The sequence below is a fragment of the Antechinus flavipes genome, chromosome 3, assembly GCF_016432865.1.
Source record: "Antechinus flavipes isolate AdamAnt ecotype Samford, QLD, Australia chromosome 3, AdamAnt_v2, whole genome shotgun sequence".
Classification (NCBI taxonomy): Eukaryota; Metazoa; Chordata; class Mammalia; order Dasyuromorphia; family Dasyuridae; genus Antechinus; species Antechinus flavipes.
This window is the reverse complement of record NC_067400.1, coordinates 84,664,669-84,685,679: the sequence shown is the minus strand read 5'-3', so window position 1 is coordinate 84,685,679 and position 21,011 is coordinate 84,664,669. Positions and strand designations below refer to the sequence as shown.

Genomic DNA, 21,011 nt, shown 5'->3' with positions numbered 1-21,011 from the left:
CTCCTCCAATGCATTCTGCAAACAACAATCAACTCCCATCTTGAATTCAGACTAAGTTCCCTCTAGAAATACACAATAGCTATTTCTGTGTGCATAGAGAAAGGCAATCTTAGATCAAGTCCTGTCTCTGATACATACTAACTGAATCCACCTGGGCAAGTCACTTAACCTCTTGGTTCCTAGATCAGGGCTCTTAAACTTTTTTTCACTCACAACCTCTTTTCATCTAAGAATTTTTTTTTGTGACCCCATATAAAATAGGTACACAAATCAAATATTTGCTGATAATAAGTCATAACTTCATTATCCCCACATTCAGTTACACAACCCCATATAGGGTCACAATCCATAGTTTAGGAAACTTTGCTCTAGGTAATTTTCTTTTTTGTTTTTGTTTTTACAATAGCTTTTTATTTTTCAAAATACATACAAAGATACCTCAATATTCATCCCTGCAAAACCTTGTGATCAAAATTTTATTCCCTTCCTCTCCACCTTCCCCTTTCGCTAGACAATAAGTAATCCAATACAGGTTAAATATGTGCAATTCTTCCAAACATATTTCCACATTTATCATGCTGCACAAGAAAAATCAGATCCAAAAAGGAAAAAATGAGAAAGAAAAAAATACACATGCATACAACAACCACCAAAAGGTGAAAATACTATGTTGTGATCCACATTCAGTCCCCATAGTTCTCTCTCTAGATGCAGGTGACTCCCTCCATCACAAACCTATTGGAATTGCCCTGAATTACCTTCTTGTTGAAAAGAACCAAGTCCATCAGAGTTGATTATCATGTAATTTTGTTGTTGCTGTGTACAATGTTCTCTTGGTTCTAGTCACTTCACTTAATATCAGTTCATGTAAGTTTCTCCAGGACTTTCTGAAATAAATTATCCTGCTGATCATTTCTGATAGAACAATAATATTCCATTCCATTTATATACCATAACTTCTTCAGTCATTCTTCAACTGATGGGCATCTTCTCAGTTTCTAATCCCTTGCCATTACAAAAAGGGCTGCTACAAACCTTTTTGCACATGTGAGTTCTAGATAATATTTTTTTAATTCATTTATTTATTTTTAATACATATTGTTTTATGAATCATATTGGTAGAGAAAAATCAGAACAAAAGCAAAAAACATGGGAGAAGAAAAAAAAAACAGAAAAAAGAAGTGAATATAGCATGTTGATTTACATTCAATCTTCATAGTTCTTTTTCTGGATGTAGAAGGCATTTTCTGTCCAAAGACAGAGTGCTGGGATTGCTTTGTGTAGGTAACTTTCTAAAACTTTAAATTTGAGAGAAGGTACTGGCCTATATTGGTAGAGGGAGTTTCCTCATCAAGGAATATCCTATGCTAATGAAGTTATAGACCCAATCTCTCTCTCTCTCTCTCTCTCTCTCTCTCTCTCTCTCTCTCTCTCTCTCTCTCTCTCCTCTTCTCTCCTCTCCTCTCTTCTCCTCTCCTCTTCTCTCTCTCCCTCTTTCTCTTTCTCTCTCTCTTTCTTTCCCTCTCTCTTTGCTTCTCTCTGTGTGTTTCTCTCTCTGCCTGTTTCTCCATTTCTCTTTCTGTTTTTCTCTCTTTCTCCTTCTCTCTCTGTCTTTCCAATACTATTAATTCTAATCATATATTCGTGTATCTCTTAATTTTTTAGAGCAGAAGAAGGCTAGTACACTAAACAATATTCTCTTTTTTAAAAGTTCTAACAAAATTGTGATTCTAAATTATTTTAAAAATTTAAATAAATAATTTGTATCAAACAGCAAGTTAGTTTGTTCTTCCCCTTCCTCCCCCTCTCACCAGACACTGGAATGCACTGATGCTGGATGAAGCTTACAGGTTGGTCCTGGATGAAGTCTCTCTCCCAGGCTCAACCCCAGGAGGAATGGTGGAATTTAAAAGAACCCTTATTGTCAGTTTCCTCTTCAAGTTCTACCTGGAAATATTACAAGAATTAAAGAAAATAATAACGATCCCTCTCTCAGTGAGTATATTGACATACCTATAGGCTTTTCTACCATTACCTTCCAAGATGTATTCAATTATGATCTTGCTTCTTATCAGTACCCAGGCATCCTTCCTCTAGAAAGACTGTCCACTATACTAACTAAAATTCAGAATATTAACTTCTTTCCTTCTTTCCTTCCTTCCTTCCTCCCCCCTTTTCTCTTTCTTTCCCTCTCTCTCTGCTTCTCTCTGTGTGTTTCTCTCTCTGCCTGTTTCTCCATTTCTCTTTCTGTTTTTCTCTCTCTCTCCTTCTCTCTCTGTCTTTCCAATACTATTAATTCTAATCATATATTCGTATATCTCTTAATTTTTTAGAGCAGAAGAAGGCTAGTACACTAAACAATATTCTCTTTTTTAAAAGTTCTAACAAAATTGTGATTCTAAATTATTTTAAAAATTTAAATAAATAATTTGTATCAAACAGCAAGTTAGTTTGTTCTTCCCCTTCCTCCCCCTCTCACCAGACACTGGAATGCACTGATGCTGGATGAAGCTTACAGGTTGGTCCTGGATGAAGTCTCTCTCCCAGGCTCAACCCCAGGAGGAATGGTGGAATTTAAAAAAACCCTTATTGTCAGTTTCCTCTTCAAGTTCTACCTGGAAATATTACAAGAATTAAAGAAAATAATAACGATCCCTCTCTCAGTGAGTATATTGACATACCTATAGGCTTTTCTACCATTACCTTCCAAGATGTATTCAATTGTGATCTTGCTTCTTATCAGTACCCAGGCATCCTTCCTCTAGAAAGACTGTCCACTATACTAACTAAAATTCAGAATATTAACTTCTTTCCTTCTTTCTTTCCTTCCTTCCTCCCCCCTTTTCTCTTTCTTTCCTCCCTCCCTTTCTTCTTTCTTTCTTTTTTCTTCCTTCCTTTCTTTCTTTTTTCCTTCCTTCTTAACAAATGGAAGAAACCTTCTCACACTAATTCATTAGTGCACTAAGCATATAAGATTTTCTAAATGTCACCTTGGAAGGCTGAGAAAACTTGACTTTTGGAGAATGTAATATAGACAGAAAAGACAGAGAGATAAGAGGAGGAAGAAAGCATTATAGAAAGGAAACTTGTATGTTGGGATGCAGTATAGTACAGTGGAAAGAATGCTGAATTTGGAATTAGTTTCTTACAGTGAGACTTCCTGGATCCTGGGTCCTTTGCACCACTGGGTTAGTGTAACCATTCAAAGTTAGGTATGAATGATGAGTCAGCTAAAGCTTTAAGTGAATATGAGAAGGCAGCAGAGTTTCTCTGCAATTTTACTAAATGACTTTTATATTAATTTAGCTTGGAGTAGAACTCCAAGAGAGATTGAATGGAGCCATAGGGCATTAAACTGTCATGGCCTTTCCAGAAAAAAAAAAAGGTAATATTGATTTAAGTATTGTTCCCGGAACAAGAACTGGAAAAGTATGGGGATGGAGGGAAGTTGTATATACATACAAAGCATTGAAACAGATGGCAAGATGTTGTACTGTCCTGGAAGACAGTTAAATGGAACCTGAAGCATGATCTGAAGCCAGCCAAATTTAGTGGACTGAATGGACTCGCTCATCCAGTCAAGATGGCTTAGAGTCAAGGGGGAGTCCCAAGGCTGAGTGGATGAATTTCCAATGGGGATGAGGGATTGAGGGAGAGGTATGAAAGTCAGTTATGTAAGGCTGTTATTCCAGGAATTTGAGAACATCAAGGCAAAATGAAAGTTGCCTGTGTCAGATATTGACTGGATCCCTTCCTTTTTTTTTCCTCACAGATATTTAGCACTTCCCATGACCTTGATATGTGTCCTACATGAAGTCAGGCTCAACCCCAGGGGGAATGGTGTAATTTAAAAGAACCTTCACTGTCAGTTTCTTCTTCAAGTTCTATCTGGAAATAGTACAAGAATTTGTAATTAACAGAGAGATAATATGGTATAGCTTGATTAGCATAATTAATATCCTTATCTTTTAATCATCTTTCAGAATAGCCATCAATATCCTGACATTTCAGAGAAGTTCCTAAGTGCTTTGGAAGAGTTTCCTGTCACAGTATCCAGAGGAGTCCAAGAATTTCAAGTCAGTGGTTTAGTCAGTCAATTGGTTGGTCAACAAACATTTATTAAATACTTTTTATGGGCTAGACATTATGCAAGATGCAAGAAATATGAAGGAAAAAAAATTACTTTTGTTCTCAAGGCTGCTTGATTTAATAGGGAAAAAAACACCCAAATAACTATGTACAAATAAAATATATATAAGATTAATAAGAGCTAATCAATAGAGAAAAAGCTCTAACATTAAAGGAAATCAGGAAAGGATGGGATTTTATCTCAGGATTGAAGGAAGTCAGGGAAATCAGGAGTCAGAGGTGAATAGGCAGAGAATTCTTAGCATGGGGGATAGCCAGTGAAAATACTTGGAATCGGGAGATGAAGTATTTCTTTCAAGGGAATTCGCAAAGCAGATAGGGTCACTAGAGCACTGAGAATATATGGAAGGAGAAGAGGAGAAACATATAGGAGGGTACCAGGTTATGAAGGGCTTAGAACTCAAAACAGAAGATTTTATATTTGATCCTAGATATGATAGGGAACCACTGGAATTTTAAAAGTTGAGAAGTGACATAGTCAGACTTATGCTTAACAAAGATCACTTTGGAAGCTAAAGGAAGGATAGATTGGATTGGAAAGAGACTTGAGTCAAGGAGACCAACTGAAAGACTAGTGATAAGGGGCTAGTCTAGGGGGTATAGAAGTGTGAGAAGTGAGAAGGAGAAGGAGATATATACTAGAGAAGTTAAAAGATAGAATTAATAAGGCTTGGAAACATTAGAAAATGGGGAGTGATTTCAAGCTAGATTTCAAGCCTCAGTGACTGAGAAAATGGTGGTACCCTTGAGAGGAAAAAGAGAAAGGTCTTCTGAAAAAGATGTGTTTAATTTGGGACATGTCAAGTTTAGATGTCTATGAGACATCTAGTTTGAGAAGTCCAATAGGCAGTTGGAAATGAAAGCCTGGAGGTTAAGAAGGAGGCTAGGACTAGATAAGTAAATCTGAGAATCATTGAATCCATTGGATTGATGAGATCACCAAGAGGAAGAGAACAGATATCAAGGAGAGGAGAGCTTAAGACATAGCACTCCACAGTTGGTATGATGGATGATAATCCAGAAAAAAAAATTGAGGCAAGCCAAGAGGTAGAAGGAAAACCAAAGAAGAGTAGTATCACAAAAATCTAGAGAGAAGAGAATATCAAGGAAAAAAAAGGTGACCAACAGTATCAAAGGCTAGGAAAAAATATGCTTATTCCTCTTTAAATTTTTTTATTTTATTATGTATTATTAGTTTTCTCTTATTGTTTTTTTAATTTTTATTTAATAGTTACTTTATATTGACAGAATCCATGCCAGGGTAATTTTTTTACATTATCCCTTGCACTCGTTTCTGTTCCGATTTTTCCCCTTTCTCCCTCCACCCCCTCCCCTAGATGGCAAGCAGTCCTATATATGTTAGATATGTTGCAGTATATCCTAGATTCTCTTATTGTTTTTTAAATAAAACAAGAATTTCCATAACATAGTAAAACAGTAAAAAAAAATTGTACATAAAACTGCACATCTATTATGTACAACTTGATAATCTTTTTAAATATATAATAAAATTATCTTGTAACTTTCTTTTTAAAATTTTCTTTCTCCCCTCCACTCTACCATAAATAGGGTGTGTGTGTGTGTATGTGTGTGTGTGTATGTGTGTATTCTATATATACTTCTATTTATCAGTTCTTTCTCTAAAGCAAATAGTATCTTCCTTCAGAGATCCTTTGTAATTAATCCTATGTATTTATAATAATCTTTGTTCAAAGTTGTTCTTAAAACAATATTGCTGTTGTTATAAACAACATTCTCTTGATTCTGCTCATTCCACTTTTCATTATTTATGCAAATTTGTCCATGTTTTTCTAAGATCATCAAGCTCATCATTTCTTATAGCACAGTAATATTCTATCACAATCATATACCATAACTTGTTCAGCCATTCCCCAATTTATGGGCATCTCTGCAGTTTCCAGTTCTTTGCCACCACAAAGAGAGCTACTATAAATATTTTAGAACACATGGGTTCTTTTTCTTTATCCTTAGTCATCTTTGGAGAGAGAGCTAGTGGTGTATTGCTGGGTCAAAGGATATAGGCAGCTTAATAACTCTTTGGGCACAATTCCAGATTGCTATTCAAATGGTTGCATTAGTTCATAGTTCTACCAACAGTAAATTAGTATTCTAATTTTTCTACATCCCCTCCAATATTTCTTGTTTTTCCCTTCAATCATTTTAGCCAACTGGGTAAGTATAAAATGATATCCCAAGGTTGTTTTAATTTGTATTTCTCTAATCAATAATGATTTAGAGCATTTTTATATGACTATAAGTTGTTTTGATTTCTTCCTTGGAAAACTGCTTATTCCTATCCTTTGACCATTTATCAATTTATTTATTATTTATTCTTTGGAAGGCCACTTGCTTTTCATTTTTTAATTTTTAACTCTCTAGCTCTTATTAATTCATGGCTTTTTGAAGGAAATCAATTTTTTAAAACTAAGATGCAAAAATTTACGATGAAAACTGACCAGAACATATTGATGTCTGAACAGTTTGATATCAGGATCTCCTGAGATCCTGAGATCGCCTTGTCTTCTCAAAAAGTACTTCTTCAATTGTGAATGAGACATTGATTTTCTTAGCTTAACCTCTCAGAGCTTGTTTCTTGATCTATAAAGTAAGAAATAGTACTTAGTCATTTATACCTTAGTATGAATGAATTTATCAGATTCTTTCCTTCAAGCAGATTTTGATAGGGGGCAAAAATGTGGAAGAACATATGAGGACACTGGATACAGTAGGTGAAGAGGAAACAAGTAGAAAAAATTGAAAGGGGAAAAGGCACAGAAAGGGCAATGTAGGAGCAACAAAGACCATTTTCTCTGTTTCATCTCCTTGATCTTACTTAAACCAAAGCTTCTTAAACTGTGGATCCTGATCCCATGTGGGGCCACATAATTGAATTTGGAAGAGTTGAAAAATTATGAATCAGTGAATTTTAAGTAAATGTTTGGTTTGTGTACCTATTTTATATACCTACAAACCCAAAATCACATAAAATTTTCTCAGACAAAAAGGAGTTACGAGTGAAATGTTTAAGAAGATCTAAACTGCCTATGAAATAAATAGGAAAAGGGCATTGAAACTCTATTTAAATTTTCATTGTGTTGGTAGTAATTACATTAAGATATTGTAGTATATGCTCATCTCACATTTCAGGGTTTTGTGAGAATTACTTATTAGTGTTTCACTAGTATTTATGTTGATCACCCTATTTCTTCTAGTTAACAGGATGTAGGGCAAATCTGACACTCCTTCCTCTTGACATCACCGATTTCCATTAAGACTCAACTCAAACTCAAACTCTTGTGCATGAGACCTTTTCTGATCCCCCCTCCTCATTTCTTGAGCCTTCCCTTCTCCCTCTTATTTTGAAGGGTTGCCCTTTTTCTGCTCTGTATGTATCTTATATTTATCTACTTGTTCATAGGTTGTCTCCCCCATTAGAATGTAAGCTTCTTGAGAGATTGGCTGTTTGGGCCTTTTGTTGTGTGTCCAGTACTTAGCACAATGGTAAATGCTAAATAAATACTTGTTTGTCCTTTGATTGTTTTCATTCACTGAATCATAACTTCTTATCTTCCTCTTCAGGGGGTAGACTCTAATCAACCTCCCCATGATCCAGTTGGACGCCCAATTCATCACCAATCTGGAATCAAACATGCGACTGGGGAAGCTATATTTTGTGATGACATGCCTGTTGTGGATGAAGAACTTTTCCTCGCTTTAGTAACCAGCACTAGGGCTCATGCAAAAATCATGTAAGTGCACCCTCACCTCCCAGAAAAGTGTCCACTGTCCCTGTGTCCCTAGAGATTGCTCAGGAGATGGATAGATGTAAGAAACCCAAGATACATAGTGGAATTCAACCTCTATTAGCCCTTAAACTACAAGACCCATACAAGGAGTGAAAGGAGGGCTTCCAAGAACGAGAATAATACAGTAGGAGAGATTGCCAAAGTTTTCTGTCTTTTGGTGATATATTCTCCTTTCCTTTCTCTACCCTTATCAAATTCAAATCCTCATCCATCTGGGACAACCATAGATTAGAGTAATGACTGAAAGTATCACTTTGACTTCAGTGGCCAGTAGGACTGCCAACATTTCCAATGTTTTGTTTCCAAGATCCATTGATGCATCTGAGGCTCTTGAACTACCAGGTGTGGTTGATGTGATAACAGCTAAGGACATTCCAGGTACCAATGGTACAGATGATGACAAACTGCTTGCTGTAGATGAGGTACTGTACATCTTCATGGGTAACTTTAGGCATAAGATAACTATAGTCTGCCCTCAAGCATCTGTGCAAAATTCCAACTGTGGTTTGAGTAAAGTTAGGGTCTCCAACCTTTCCAGTCTCTTCTTTCCCCTCCATTTCTCTGTTCAAGACTCCTTTCATAGAATTAAGAAGGCTTGGCCTTTTGCTTTACAATTTTATCTCCTGACAATCATGTAATTTTGCATATTCTTCTTACTTCTGTTTGTCTTCTCTCTCTCCCAAACCATAAATTCCCTGAAAGCATGGATCAAGTCTCATCTAAACTGTGTATCTCCCTCAGAGCCTCACCACAGTAGACTCTGAATCAAATGTTTGCCCAACCAGGAATTAGAAGATTCTAGCCTTGATTCCTTCCCTAACTGTGGGGCACTTAATCATAGTGTTGCAGGGACACAGAATCTGAAATTGGGAGATCTGTTTTCAAATCTTGTCTCTCATTACGTGTTACCATGAGATTTGGGGCAAGTTTCTAAACTTCACTGAGCCTCAATTTTTTCATCTGCTCAATGAAAAGCTGAATTAGATGATCCTTGCTACCTCTGATCCTATGATTCCAGGATTTTGTTTCACCTTTCTCTGATAAGGCAACTGGGTAGCAAAGGGGATAGAATGCTTTACTTAACGTCAAGAAGAGTTGGAGTTGGAATCCTGCCTCAGACTCTTACTGTCTATATTCCTGGGCAAATCACTCAATCACTGTCAGGTTCAGTTTTCTCATCTTTAAAATGGAGATAATAATACTATCTTTCTCACATGTTAGTTGTGGAGATCCAATATATAAAAGTCTTTGAAAAACTTAAAGAGCTGTATAAAGGAAGGCAGGCTATTATTGTGATTTGTAAAACAGAGATAATTATACCTGCTTACTTAACCTAAAGAAGGTGTGAGAGAAGATTGTATGAGACGGAAAACACACAACACCATACATCTAAAAGTACTATTTTGAGTGGAGACATTAGTCAAAAGAGTAAATATCAGAAGATATAAGAAGTTTGAGACTTGTTCTTACTTAGATCCTTCACATTCTCTCATGGAAAGTCACAAGGCTTTGTGTGAAAACTACCCCCTTGCTCTTTTCTGACTAATATCTTCTTTCATTAAAAATTTTTTTAATATACCTATCTCATCAATGATAAATCAAGCTACCCCTACTGGCAGAGAGGTGATGGGCTCAGGGCATAGAATGAGATACTTTTTGGACATGTCTGTGGTGAGAATTTGTTTTTCTTGACCATGTATATGGTATAAGGGTTTTGTTTTTCTTCGTTTTTTTAATGGAGAGGGAGATAGGAGAGAGAAAATGGGGTTTTGTACACTGAAAAAAAATTAATTTTAAAAAAGTTTCCATGGGGCAGCTAGATGGTGCAGTGGATAGAGCACCCTGAAGTCAGGAGGATCTGAGTTCAAATCTGGTCTCAGACACTTAACACTTCCTAGCTGTGTGACCCTGGGCACGTCACTTAACCCCAACTGCCTCAGCAAAAAAAAAAAAAAAAAAAAAAAAAAGCCAACTTTTCTGACAAGTGTAGAGAATGTTTTCTTCAGTACTGAACTGCTCTGCAAATTATTCCATGAGGCAACGCCAGAAAGAAGGTAGATTGTTTCTGCTGGGCTTCCCCATCCACAAAAATGTAGGCCCTCTCCATGTCCTATTTATGTTAGGCACTAAAATGATTTCTAGGACTATACAGGATTCTCTAAACTTTTCCCCCAAAAAATGTCTCTTATAAATTATACTTTGGGGACAGATAGGTAGCATGGTAGATAAAGCATCAATTCTGGAATCAGGAGGACTTGAGTTTAAATCTGGTGTCACACTTATTAGCTGTGTATTCTTATTAGCCTTTATCCTGATTACTGCACCCCCATCAAAAAAATGAATAATAAGTTTTAGATCCATAGGGCACATTGAAAGACCAATAAGCAGTCGCAACATATTCTTGGCATATGTGTCTGTGCTGATGAGTGTCTAAATCAAGAGTTGTCTAACTCAAAAAGAAATAGGCCCACTAAACCATACCAAGAATACCTGCAGCTACATATTGACTTAGAAAATTACCTACTAAAGTTATTTATGTTTGACTGTATTTTTATTTATTTTATTAAACATTTTCCAATTACATTTTAATTTGGTTCTGCAGTGTCCTTAGTACCTTTGACACCTCCATTCTACATACATTAGCATGGCAGATGAGTTTTTACAAATATTGCTTAATTTATTATTTTATTTAGTATAGATTTATTTATTATTAATCTATTACTAAATAAAATAATAAACTAAATTTATATTAGCATTATTTAATATTATATTATATAATAATATATTATGTTGTGTAAAAATAAAATTATTATTATTATTAAAAATAAAAAATAAAAAAATTAATTCCTTTGTAAGAAACACTTGAAACTCTATGAGCCACAGATGTGGTCTCCAAAAATATATCCAGGATTTCAAATGAAAAAAAGTCTTTCCCTAAAGTTCCTACAGGAACAACTGATTACTACTTAGGTGCCCTTGAGAAGTAACCTTTCGTCTGCCAGCCAGCTTCCTCCTTTATAAAATGGGGAGTTGGAGTAGATGACCTTCGAGGTAACTTTGAGTTTTCAATCTATAATCCTATAAACCTCTAATTATTTTAGATTATTGTTATTACTTAAACAATCACATCTAAGGAACCAGAAAGATTGAGTTCAGCAATTAAAATAAGCCAGTGCTTTCCACCTGGTCATTATGTTGGGTCTCCTGCAGGTGCTTTGTGTGGGTCAGATTATCTGTGCTGTGGCTGCTGAATCAGATGTTTATGCAAAGCGGGCAGTTGAGAAGGTGAAGATCACTTACCAGGACCAGGAACCTGTGATTTTCACTATTGAGGTAACCTAGATTTTCAAGTCCAATACTTTTTCCAAGTCAACTTTACTGATGAACAACTTTCTTTTCTCTTTAATAAAGCCATAGCTTTTTTAAGGAACAATTATTTCCAAACTAGCACCCTCAAGGAGTGGAACCATCTCGAGAAGATTCACAGAACTTAGAGGTTAACACAGTTAAAACATCTCGAATTATCAATTCAACTACAGGATTCCCACTCTACTATTCCCCAATAATTCCTAAATCCAGCCTCTGGCTAGAAAAACTCTAGTCACTAGGAATTCCCTTTTTCCTAAGGCAAGCTATCCCATTTTGGGACAGCTATCTTCCATCAAGCTAAAATCTATCTTCGTGTAACTCTCTCACACACATCTTATTTCTTCCCTCTGTAATAGTACAAAAATACATGACATCTCTTCAAACTGCACACAAATACCAACAGCTGATAAATGTGGACCCAACCTTTTTTAAGAGCATCAAAATATAAGGTTGATGCTGGTGTTAGAAGAAGTATTATGATGGAAAGTAGAATTAGGAATGTTTGAGGAGTCGAGCATCTTCAAGGGGAAAATTATACCCTTTCTCCCTTTCCTCGTTGTATAAAAAAAATCTGAATCTCCACAATGTGGGTCACTAACAATATACTCAGAATTTCAAATAAAAAAAGAACCCTTCCCTAGGATAAGACCTTATGGGAACAGTTTATTAATACCTGAGAGGTCTTCAGTAAGTCACCTTGAGCTCTATGAAGAATATTTTCCAAATTTGCCAGATGAGGGCTTGAGACAATAAGAGGAATAAATGTAACAACCCTAAAATGAAGCGGCTCTCTCTTTGAGACTTGAGATCTGGAGGAAGTGACAAAAGTTCCTATTCTTTGAAGATCCCCAGTTGCTATAGCCATTGCTACTATTACTCCTGCTTCCATGCCCTACTTACTTGCCATCTGCAAGAATCAAGACCCTCTGGTGTGGTACCAAGGAAATAGTCTCATGTCCTGAGATTAGGTCCCCTCTATATCCTTCTTCCAGACTGTTCCTAGTGCTTTTACTTGACGAACCCCAGTTCCTGTTGGACATTAAGTAAACTATCTGATCTCTACCTTTCATCCCCAGGAACCTCCACCCCTGCCTCCATTACTCTGGCCAGTTCATTAGATCATGAAAACTTAACTAGAAAAATAACTAACACACATAAATAAAAATAGAATAGACAAAAATAATTATAAAAGTAATTTTGGAAGGAAGCACAAAATGAAAGGTCGGCATTCCAAAAAAATGACAAGGTTCATGAGAAGATTCTAGCCTTGACATCACAGTTTTCATACAAGATCAGTCGGGCAAAAGTTCACATGTTTCTACTATTAATCTGCCTGAAGCCATAATTTAATGAATCCCTCCATGCTGACCTATTTGAATAGTTTCTGTCACTCAGGTGAAATGAGGAAAAGAGACCAAGTGGGAGATGTGAGTGTGAATGGAAGGAGAGAGGATTTGAGAGTGATGGGCAAGTGGCACAATTCCCTGTCTCCAGAGAGTAGACACAAACTCAGTACTCTCCAATTGTACCACTTTCCCATCATATCTTTACATATTTCATTAAAACAAAAATACTTTTTCATCTGCTTGTTGTTCTAGTGATTCTCATTCATTCTAGTTCCTTTGAGTCCTTTTCTAAAATGAGCATTTCAAAAAAAAAAAGAAAATTAAAACTTGTGTGGAAGAATCAGAGGAAACTAAAGATGCAAATAAAAGGTGAAAATAAAACCCTAAAATAAAATAAAATAAAATGAATATTTCAGGAAGTTGCTGGTGAATTGCTTGAGAAGAAAATGCTAATGGAAGACCAAGTAAGATATACTGTATTGTTTGCTTTTTTTTTTCTTTATTCAGGATGCAATAAGGCACAATTCATACTTGTCCTCTGAAAAAAAACTAGAACAAGGAAATGTGGAGGAGGCATTTGAAAATGTTGATCAAATTATTGAGGGTAAGTCGCTGTTTAATGAGAATATATCTAATTTAGAATGTATATGGTATAAATATAGAGGGTACTCTGAAGAGATCATTCATCCCTCTAAGAAATGATGGACTCTTGGTCTCATTGCTTTCAGAAAAAAAAAAAAAAACAATTAAAAAAAATAGTTTCTGACCTGGAAGTGGAACCGAAAAGAGAATTGGGTTTAAAAGCAGAACAGCTAGGCTGTGTCTCTTATAGCCATATATAATCTTGGGAAGTCAATCACCTTTTCTAAAACTCAGTTTTCTCATTTTCTAAAATGAGAGAATAGGACTAAAATGACCTCTAAGGTTCCTTTCATACCTAAATAATCATTACCAAGACCAAGAATTTATTAAGCATTTAATATGCTTTAAAAGGAGGATTTGTAAGAAAGGAGCTGCACTGGAGATATAAAGAATGGCAAAAACACTCCCTCAGCTCTCTAGGAATTCACATTCTGTTAGAGAAAGCAACATCCAAACAACCATAGTATGAATATACAAGAAAGATATATGTATAGATTAATAGATATATAGCTATAAAGCCAGATGTGTATGTGTTTTATATATATATATATATATATTCTTTCTTTCCTAGTCCTATTTTCCTAGTGTTTTTTAGTGTTTCCTAGTCCTAACTATTGTGTTTGCTCTGCTACATTGGTACATATACTAAAATCAGAATGAAAGATCAAGATCATCTGCCTGCTTCTGAACTTAAGACAACTTACCAAATTTATTTAAATTTTATTATTTAAAATTAATTAAATTATTTAAATTTAAATCTTACCTTCCAACTTCTTTTCAGTAGTGGTGTTATTGGACTTATTTCTTGGAAGGAACAGAGAGAAGAGAATTTATGCAGACCTTTTTTAGTTGGAAGCAAATCTCAGCAGTAAAATCCAATTTAGGGTTGGAAGTTCCTGAGTTTAAATTCCCTCCTTCAGGCATTAGATTGTAGTTATATCAGAGTAAAATCAATGATTCATCAAACCCAAAGCATACCTCAAAATCCCCACAATTCATTCCCAGGGCCACTTTACAAGAGATATTCATTATTGATTTCAGCTACATCTGTTCTGAGAACCTACAAATAAATAGAAAGTGAATTATCCATAGGAAAAAAAAATAATCGATGAATTAATAAGTTGATAAAAAAATAATTTGATAATGAATGCCCCAGATCCTTTGGAAGGAAGCAGTCATCCCCTGTTTGGTCATACGCTATACTGCAGCTGCCCATTAAGGATTTCTTATGTTTGGGGACTGAACAGGTGAGATGCATGTTGGAGGACAAGAACATTTTTACATGGAGACACAAAGAGTACTTGTCATACCAAAAACTGAGGACAAAGAGATGGAGATTTACATATCATCCCAGGATCCATCCTACGTACAGGTGAGGGAAACAGTATTTTCTCAGTCTCTCTTCACCCTTCCCGTATTCTACCACTTTGCTATAAGCCTTTCAAACAATGTAAATTTTATCTACAGGAACCTCATTTCCTACTACTTGGATATCACTAACTTTACCTCAATTTTCAAAAGGGGAATCTACTGGTTTTACTTTTTTAAAGATGTGTTCACTTGCAATACTGTTATGTGAACTAATCTGACATTAATGTTAAATTGTTAAACTAGTATGATTACTAGTTCCTCTTTAAAAATACTATTAATCATGTTCTGAGATGAATGCAAGTCCATAAATGAGCCCCACAATTCAATTTGACATGCATTTAAGTGACCATATGAAAAATACTGTTAAGTATATTATTTAATGTATACAAAGAAGTAAAAATAGAATATACACAATGAAAATACAAAATTATTTTAGAGGGATGCATCAACAATTGGGTGGATGAACCAGAAATAGCCTCGAGGAAAATGATATAGTAAGTGCATAGTTTTGTTTGTTTTACTGATCTCTGGCAGCAGATTCGTTAAGTCCATGCTGTGTTTCAGAAAATGTAGTTTAAAATTCCACTGTTACAAAATCATCTATTATCTTTTACAGAAAACAGTGTCTTCTACCTTAAGCATCCCCATCAACAGGATCACATGCCATGTAAAACGAGTGGGTGGAGGCTTTGGGGGAAAGGTCTCCAAACCAGCTGTGTATGGTGCAATTACTGCTGTGGCTGCTAACAAGTAAGTGGGACAAGGGATAATGAGTTGGTGTTTGAGAAATGCTTTTGGACGTGGTGAATAGTTGACTGTATGTCCTTGGGGACGACATGTTCTCTTTCTCTCCTTTGGTCCAATGGCAATTTTTTACTACTTCCAAATTTGTAGTGTGGACCAGAAGGGAAAAGGCATTGCAGAAGACTCAAGAAAAAATAAGTGACTGGGGCAGCTATTTGGCATAGTGGATAGAGCACCAGCCCTAAAATTAGGAAGACAGTTCAAATCTGACCTCAGACACTTAATACTTCCTGGCTGTGTGACCCTGGGCAAGTCACTTAACCCCAATTTCCTCGGCAAAAGAAAAGAAAAAATAAGTGATTATACAAATGTCAAGTAGTTAGTAATTGTAGAATGCAACTCCCCACTGAATTGGGAAGAGGGAAGGAGATGGAGGGGATATACCCAGGCTCTTTGCAGCCTTCAAATAGAAAGAGGGAAGCTAATTTTTCTGCCCTTTCCTTCCTCATCTCATGTACTCAAATAAGGAAAGGGGAGGGAAGACAAGAAAAAGGCCTTTTTTTTGTCTCACTGGAAACAGATATCATTTTAAGACTAAGAAATCTGCCCAGAATTATTTGCCAAGGTTACTCCCTTGCTGTGAACCTGTCCACATATATGGTTAGTTTACAGTGGATTATATTTAATTTTTTTTTCTTCCCCAGGAGTTTCAGGAATGTTTTCCACCTCTCAGAATCATCTTTTCAGGTTTTTTTGATTCTATACCTGTCCACATGCCCACATCCATACACTGGCATTCATAAGAGAGTCACTCCTGGTGTTTCTCTCTGGTGGTTATGGGGGGAAAAGGGAGAAAAGCAGGAAATGCAGAGAAGCATAGAATGCGAGAAGTAGAAGCCGCCATCATCTTGTTCAACCTTCTCATTTTACAGATAAGGAAAACAAAGGTTCATAGAGGTACAGAGAGGGCACTAGATTGAGTCAGAGAATTGGATTCAAATCTACTTTTGACATTATCTGTGTAATCCTGAGCAAATGTTCTGTGTGATTCTTTTTTTTATTATTTTGTTGAAGAAATTGGAATTAAGTGACTTGCCCAGGATCACACAGCAAGGACATGTTAAAGGTCTGAGACCAGATTTGAACTCAGATCTTCCTAACTTCAGGGCTGGTGCTCTATCCACTGAGTCACCTGTACCACCTACTCTATCCACAACCACCTGACTGCCCCATCTGTATAATTCTTGATCCTCAGTTTCCCAATTGTAAGATAAGAGGGTTGGACTAGTAAGTCTCTGAGATGCCTTTTTTAGCTTTGATCCTTTAATGCACAAGAGCAGGTGGGTAGTGCCATAGACGAAGAGCACCAAGCCTAGGGTTGGGAAGACTCATCTTCCTGAGTTCAATCTGCCTTCACACACTTTATTAGCTGTGGGACCCTGGGTAAGTTACCACTAGAGAAGGAAATGGCAAACCAGGATCTTTGCCATGAAAACCCCAAATGGAGTCACAAAGAACCAGACACAATTAAAATGTCTGAACAACAACAAAAATGATACACAACTCTGTGATTTCCCTCTGTATGCTTAAATTATTCCATCTGCAAAATAAGACAATAAAACAAATCAACCTAAGACTCAGCCCAACTCTCAATCTATAATTCTTTGAAGCAAAAATGACTGAAGTTCTGAGACTTAGTCTTGAAAGAATAAGTGGTAGCAACAACAAAAATTAGGACAAAGAGTGTTAAATTAGTAAGTTACAGTAAGACATCCACCGGGATGATTGGAAAATAAGTAGAAATTTCAGAGGAACATCTGGGGGAAAATTTAGGGCTGGGAAGTCCTGAATGAGGAGTGATCTGCATAGAAGTGATAAACTATTGGAAAGGGCCAAAAGCATCAATGGTTTAAGTCTAAACAGAGCAAATCCAACAATCCAGCTTCCTTTGGAGTCAAGCTAAACAAACAAAAAAATCCATTAGAATCTAGGCATTAAAAAAATCTGACTCAAATATTTGTTGTTTCTTTTAGAACTGGTCATCCTATTCGTCTTGTTTTAGATAGAAAAGAGGATATGTTAATGACAGGGGGAAGGCATCCACTTTTTGCAAAATATAAAGTAAGTATTGGGGGAGAACCTGATATTAGCATATCTCATTTTTCTACGTACATTTGGAATTATAATTTCCTACTCTTTTGGCATTGCATTGATTCAGTTGGCAAAGTTCTTTCCATGAATGGAAGAGAAAGCTGTTTCTAAGAAACTTGACATAGATGTCGTGTGATTAATAGCAAGAAAGGACCCACAGGGTTTGAAGACATTTCATCCTCCTAATCACCACTGGGCTCCAGGCTTCTTGGCTCTCTACTATACAGCAAGATCATCCAACTAGGGTTATAATCTGTCGAATAAGCCAAAGGGCTAGGATTGAGTGCCCACTCTCCTTTTATTGCCTAGTCTCAGAGGAAGATGAAGGCTTCATGAGGGCAGCATGAACTTGTGCAAAGCATTTATTACAGTGATGATTGGTCAATCTCCAAGGGCTTCCCCAATCCTGTGCTACATGCCCTATGGTAATAAATATATCAGTGTGGTAGATCTGTGTCTGAGACATGCAATAATAATCCCTAGGGACAGCTGAGTGGTGCAATGGATAGAGCACCAACCCTGAAGTCAGGAGGACTGAATTCAAATCTGACTTCAGACACTTAACCCTTCCTAGCTGTGTGACTCTGGGCAAGTCACTTAACCCTGAATGCTTCAGCAAAAAAAAAAAAAAAAAATCATCTTCATCATCATCATCATCATCATCCCTAGATTTATAGGTGGGATAGATATCTTCCTCTCTTTGTTCAACCAACTAGGCACATATATTAATAGGATGCAGATATGCATAATATGCAATGTGAATTAATATATATGCATATTTATAATATGCAAAATGTATGAATAATAGAATGTGCATATGTGAAAAGATGGAAAGTATATGTAGGATATCTATATATAGGCCAGATATAATGAAATATGGAAACTAGTTGAAGAATAAGATTATGCATATCTCTGAAGATAGAGGAAACCAGCTGTTGCTATAAATTTAAAAATGGCAAAAGAAAAACTATGTTATCCATCATTCCAAATTTTTACTGATCACTTCTTGATAAATAATGGGTACTAAAAAGTTAAGTCCATAATCTGAATACCTGGCAGTATCCAAAGACGTCCACCACCATGGACATCAATCACAATCTTGGGCCATGAAAGAGTTCAAAAAATCATGGACTTTTAAAAAATGTATAATGAACACAATCTATAGTCTATTTCAAGGGTTTTCTACTTTGCCACAGCACAGGATTATGATAATTTGAAGTTAAAAGGAAAGTGATTTTAGCTTCATTTAAGAAATTTTTTTCTAATATTTACAGCTTACCAAAAAATGACAGTAACAGTCCACATTTATAGCACTTGGTGATTTACAAAGCAATTTCCTCATAATTCTTCTAAGGTAGTGAGCTGGACAATCACTTCACTCAACACAAGTTTTATTTAATTCCTGCTTTGTCCAGAACACCCTGTTAGGTTCAGAATGAAAGATAAAGTTTAGGTAACACACAATCCCCACTCTCATACAGCATATGTCCTTCCAAGGAATGGGACACAAATGTCGATAACTATAATACACCATATTACATGGTATAGTGCCTCTCTTGTCTTAACCACTCTCCTCTACTTCATAAATATCCTGGAACCTTGGATATAAATAAGGGAGAAAATAGAGAAAAGGCAGAAAAAAGCGATAAGGTCAAAAGCCAGAGGTGCTACAGGATCAGAGAAGGGGGCAACATTTCAATTAAATTTTAAAGGATGAATAGAAATTCAACAGTTGACAAAGTGGGAGGTAGAATGGATTCCAAGTACAGAAAATTTTCAGCAAAATCGCTCAGGGATGTTATAGAAAGGGATGTGATTGAAGGGCTTGAAATGGATAATATCAAAGGTCCCTTCCAAATCAGAGATTTTATCATTTTATGCTATTCAATTAAGATGCTTTTTGAAACCTTTGAAGGATTTAAAATTGTTTAATAATAAAAAAAATTAAATGATTATATATATGGGAAATTATGTAAAAGAATAAGCTTAAAGACATCTACATTAATGATTCTTCATCAAAATGGGGAAAAAAGCATAAAAAATGGGTACACACATTTAGATATAAAAACATCTTGACCATTGAGGTAACATATTGGGAAGAGTATAAATGTAACATTGACTACTCCATAAGGAGAAAGATAGACTAAAAGAAAGAGAACCACCCAAAGTTAATGTAAAGAATGAGAAAAACACAAGACTGAGAGTAAGAAAATGTGTGGTCTAATCCTAGCTATACCATTAACTAGTTAAAATACCTTAACCAAGACACTTTTCTTCCCTTATTTCCTCATCTATATAATGAGGGAATTGGATTAGGAAATACCCTCCAACTTTGACATGTAATAATATGATTCTTTGTATCCAAGGAATCCCTGTCAATTAACAATCAAAAAACAGGCTATTAGCACAAGCTAATACCTTATTATTATGCAGATACCCACATCCCAAGAAGTATATTTTGTCTTTGGTTAATTCCCCCAAAGGAAGACTGTCATGGAGCTTATGTCTTTGATATAAACTATGGAATGGATCTGAAAAATGCTTATCATTTTATCTTAGATAGGATTCATGAACAATGGGAGGATCAAGGCTATGGATGTTAAGTGTTATATCAATGGAGGATATGTCCTGGATGACTCTGAAATGGCAAGTAAAATTTTTTTTTAAAAGAGCAATTTCATTGATTACAAAGTAGAATGTAAAAATTCTAGATTGGTTGTAGTTACAAAAAATCAATCCTTCTTAAGCAGACCCTTCATTCTAGCAAATTAAGCCACACATTTTAAGCTGAAATCAAAGGGCTAAGAAATTCAAGTCTCTGATTAATCTTACAGAAAAAATGTTTTTACTAATAATCTTTAACATCACTTTTACTTTAGGTAATAGAATATCTTCTACTAAAACTGGAAAATGCTTATAAAATTAATAATCTCCGATTCTGGGGCCAACCCTGCAAAACCAACTTGCCATCCAATACAGCCTTTCGTGGATTTGGTTTCCCACAGGGGGGGCTGTTAATGGAGTCTTGTATCACAGCCGTGGCAGCTAAATGTGGCTTATCACCAGAAAAGGTAATAACCAAGTAGTGACTAACAGAAGGATGGCATCAGTGTGTACGTACACACACACACACACACACACACACACACATATTTCTTATAGAGTTTTATGAGTCACAAAATTGTTTCTTCACAAGATCCTTATGAAGTAGGTTCTCAGTGTTGGAGCCTCCACATATCTAAATCCTCCCAGTTTTATTCAGTTTTAATGCAGAGCTTTCATTTCATCTGTGTAGGGAACTGTAGGTGAAAAAAAACGTTTTTCCAAAGCAAATCAGTAACTTTTCTGCAGCATACAGTCTTATAGAGTTGTCTGGGACACAAAAAGATTATGTGGTTCTCATAGTGTTACA

At 35.9% G+C, this 21,011-nt stretch overlaps 1 protein-coding gene across 1 annotated transcript in view; it reads left to right on the top strand.

The window, feature by feature from the left end:
• Nucleotides 1–21,011, top strand: part of LOC127557040 (aldehyde oxidase 2-like) — a 111,609-nt gene that overhangs the window by 43,829 nt on the left and 46,769 nt on the right. The window contains 11 exon segments of the mRNA XM_051990523.1: nt 1,815–1,995; nt 3,984–4,076; nt 7,750–7,919; nt 8,284–8,398; nt 11,187–11,309; nt 13,199–13,295; nt 14,581–14,705; nt 15,321–15,454; nt 17,482–17,569; nt 20,159–20,245; nt 20,479–20,670. Coding sequence (XP_051846483.1) covers nt 1,815–1,995; nt 3,984–4,076; nt 7,750–7,919; nt 8,284–8,398; nt 11,187–11,309; nt 13,199–13,295; nt 14,581–14,705; nt 15,321–15,454; nt 17,482–17,569; nt 20,159–20,245; nt 20,479–20,670 — 1,405 coding nt within the window.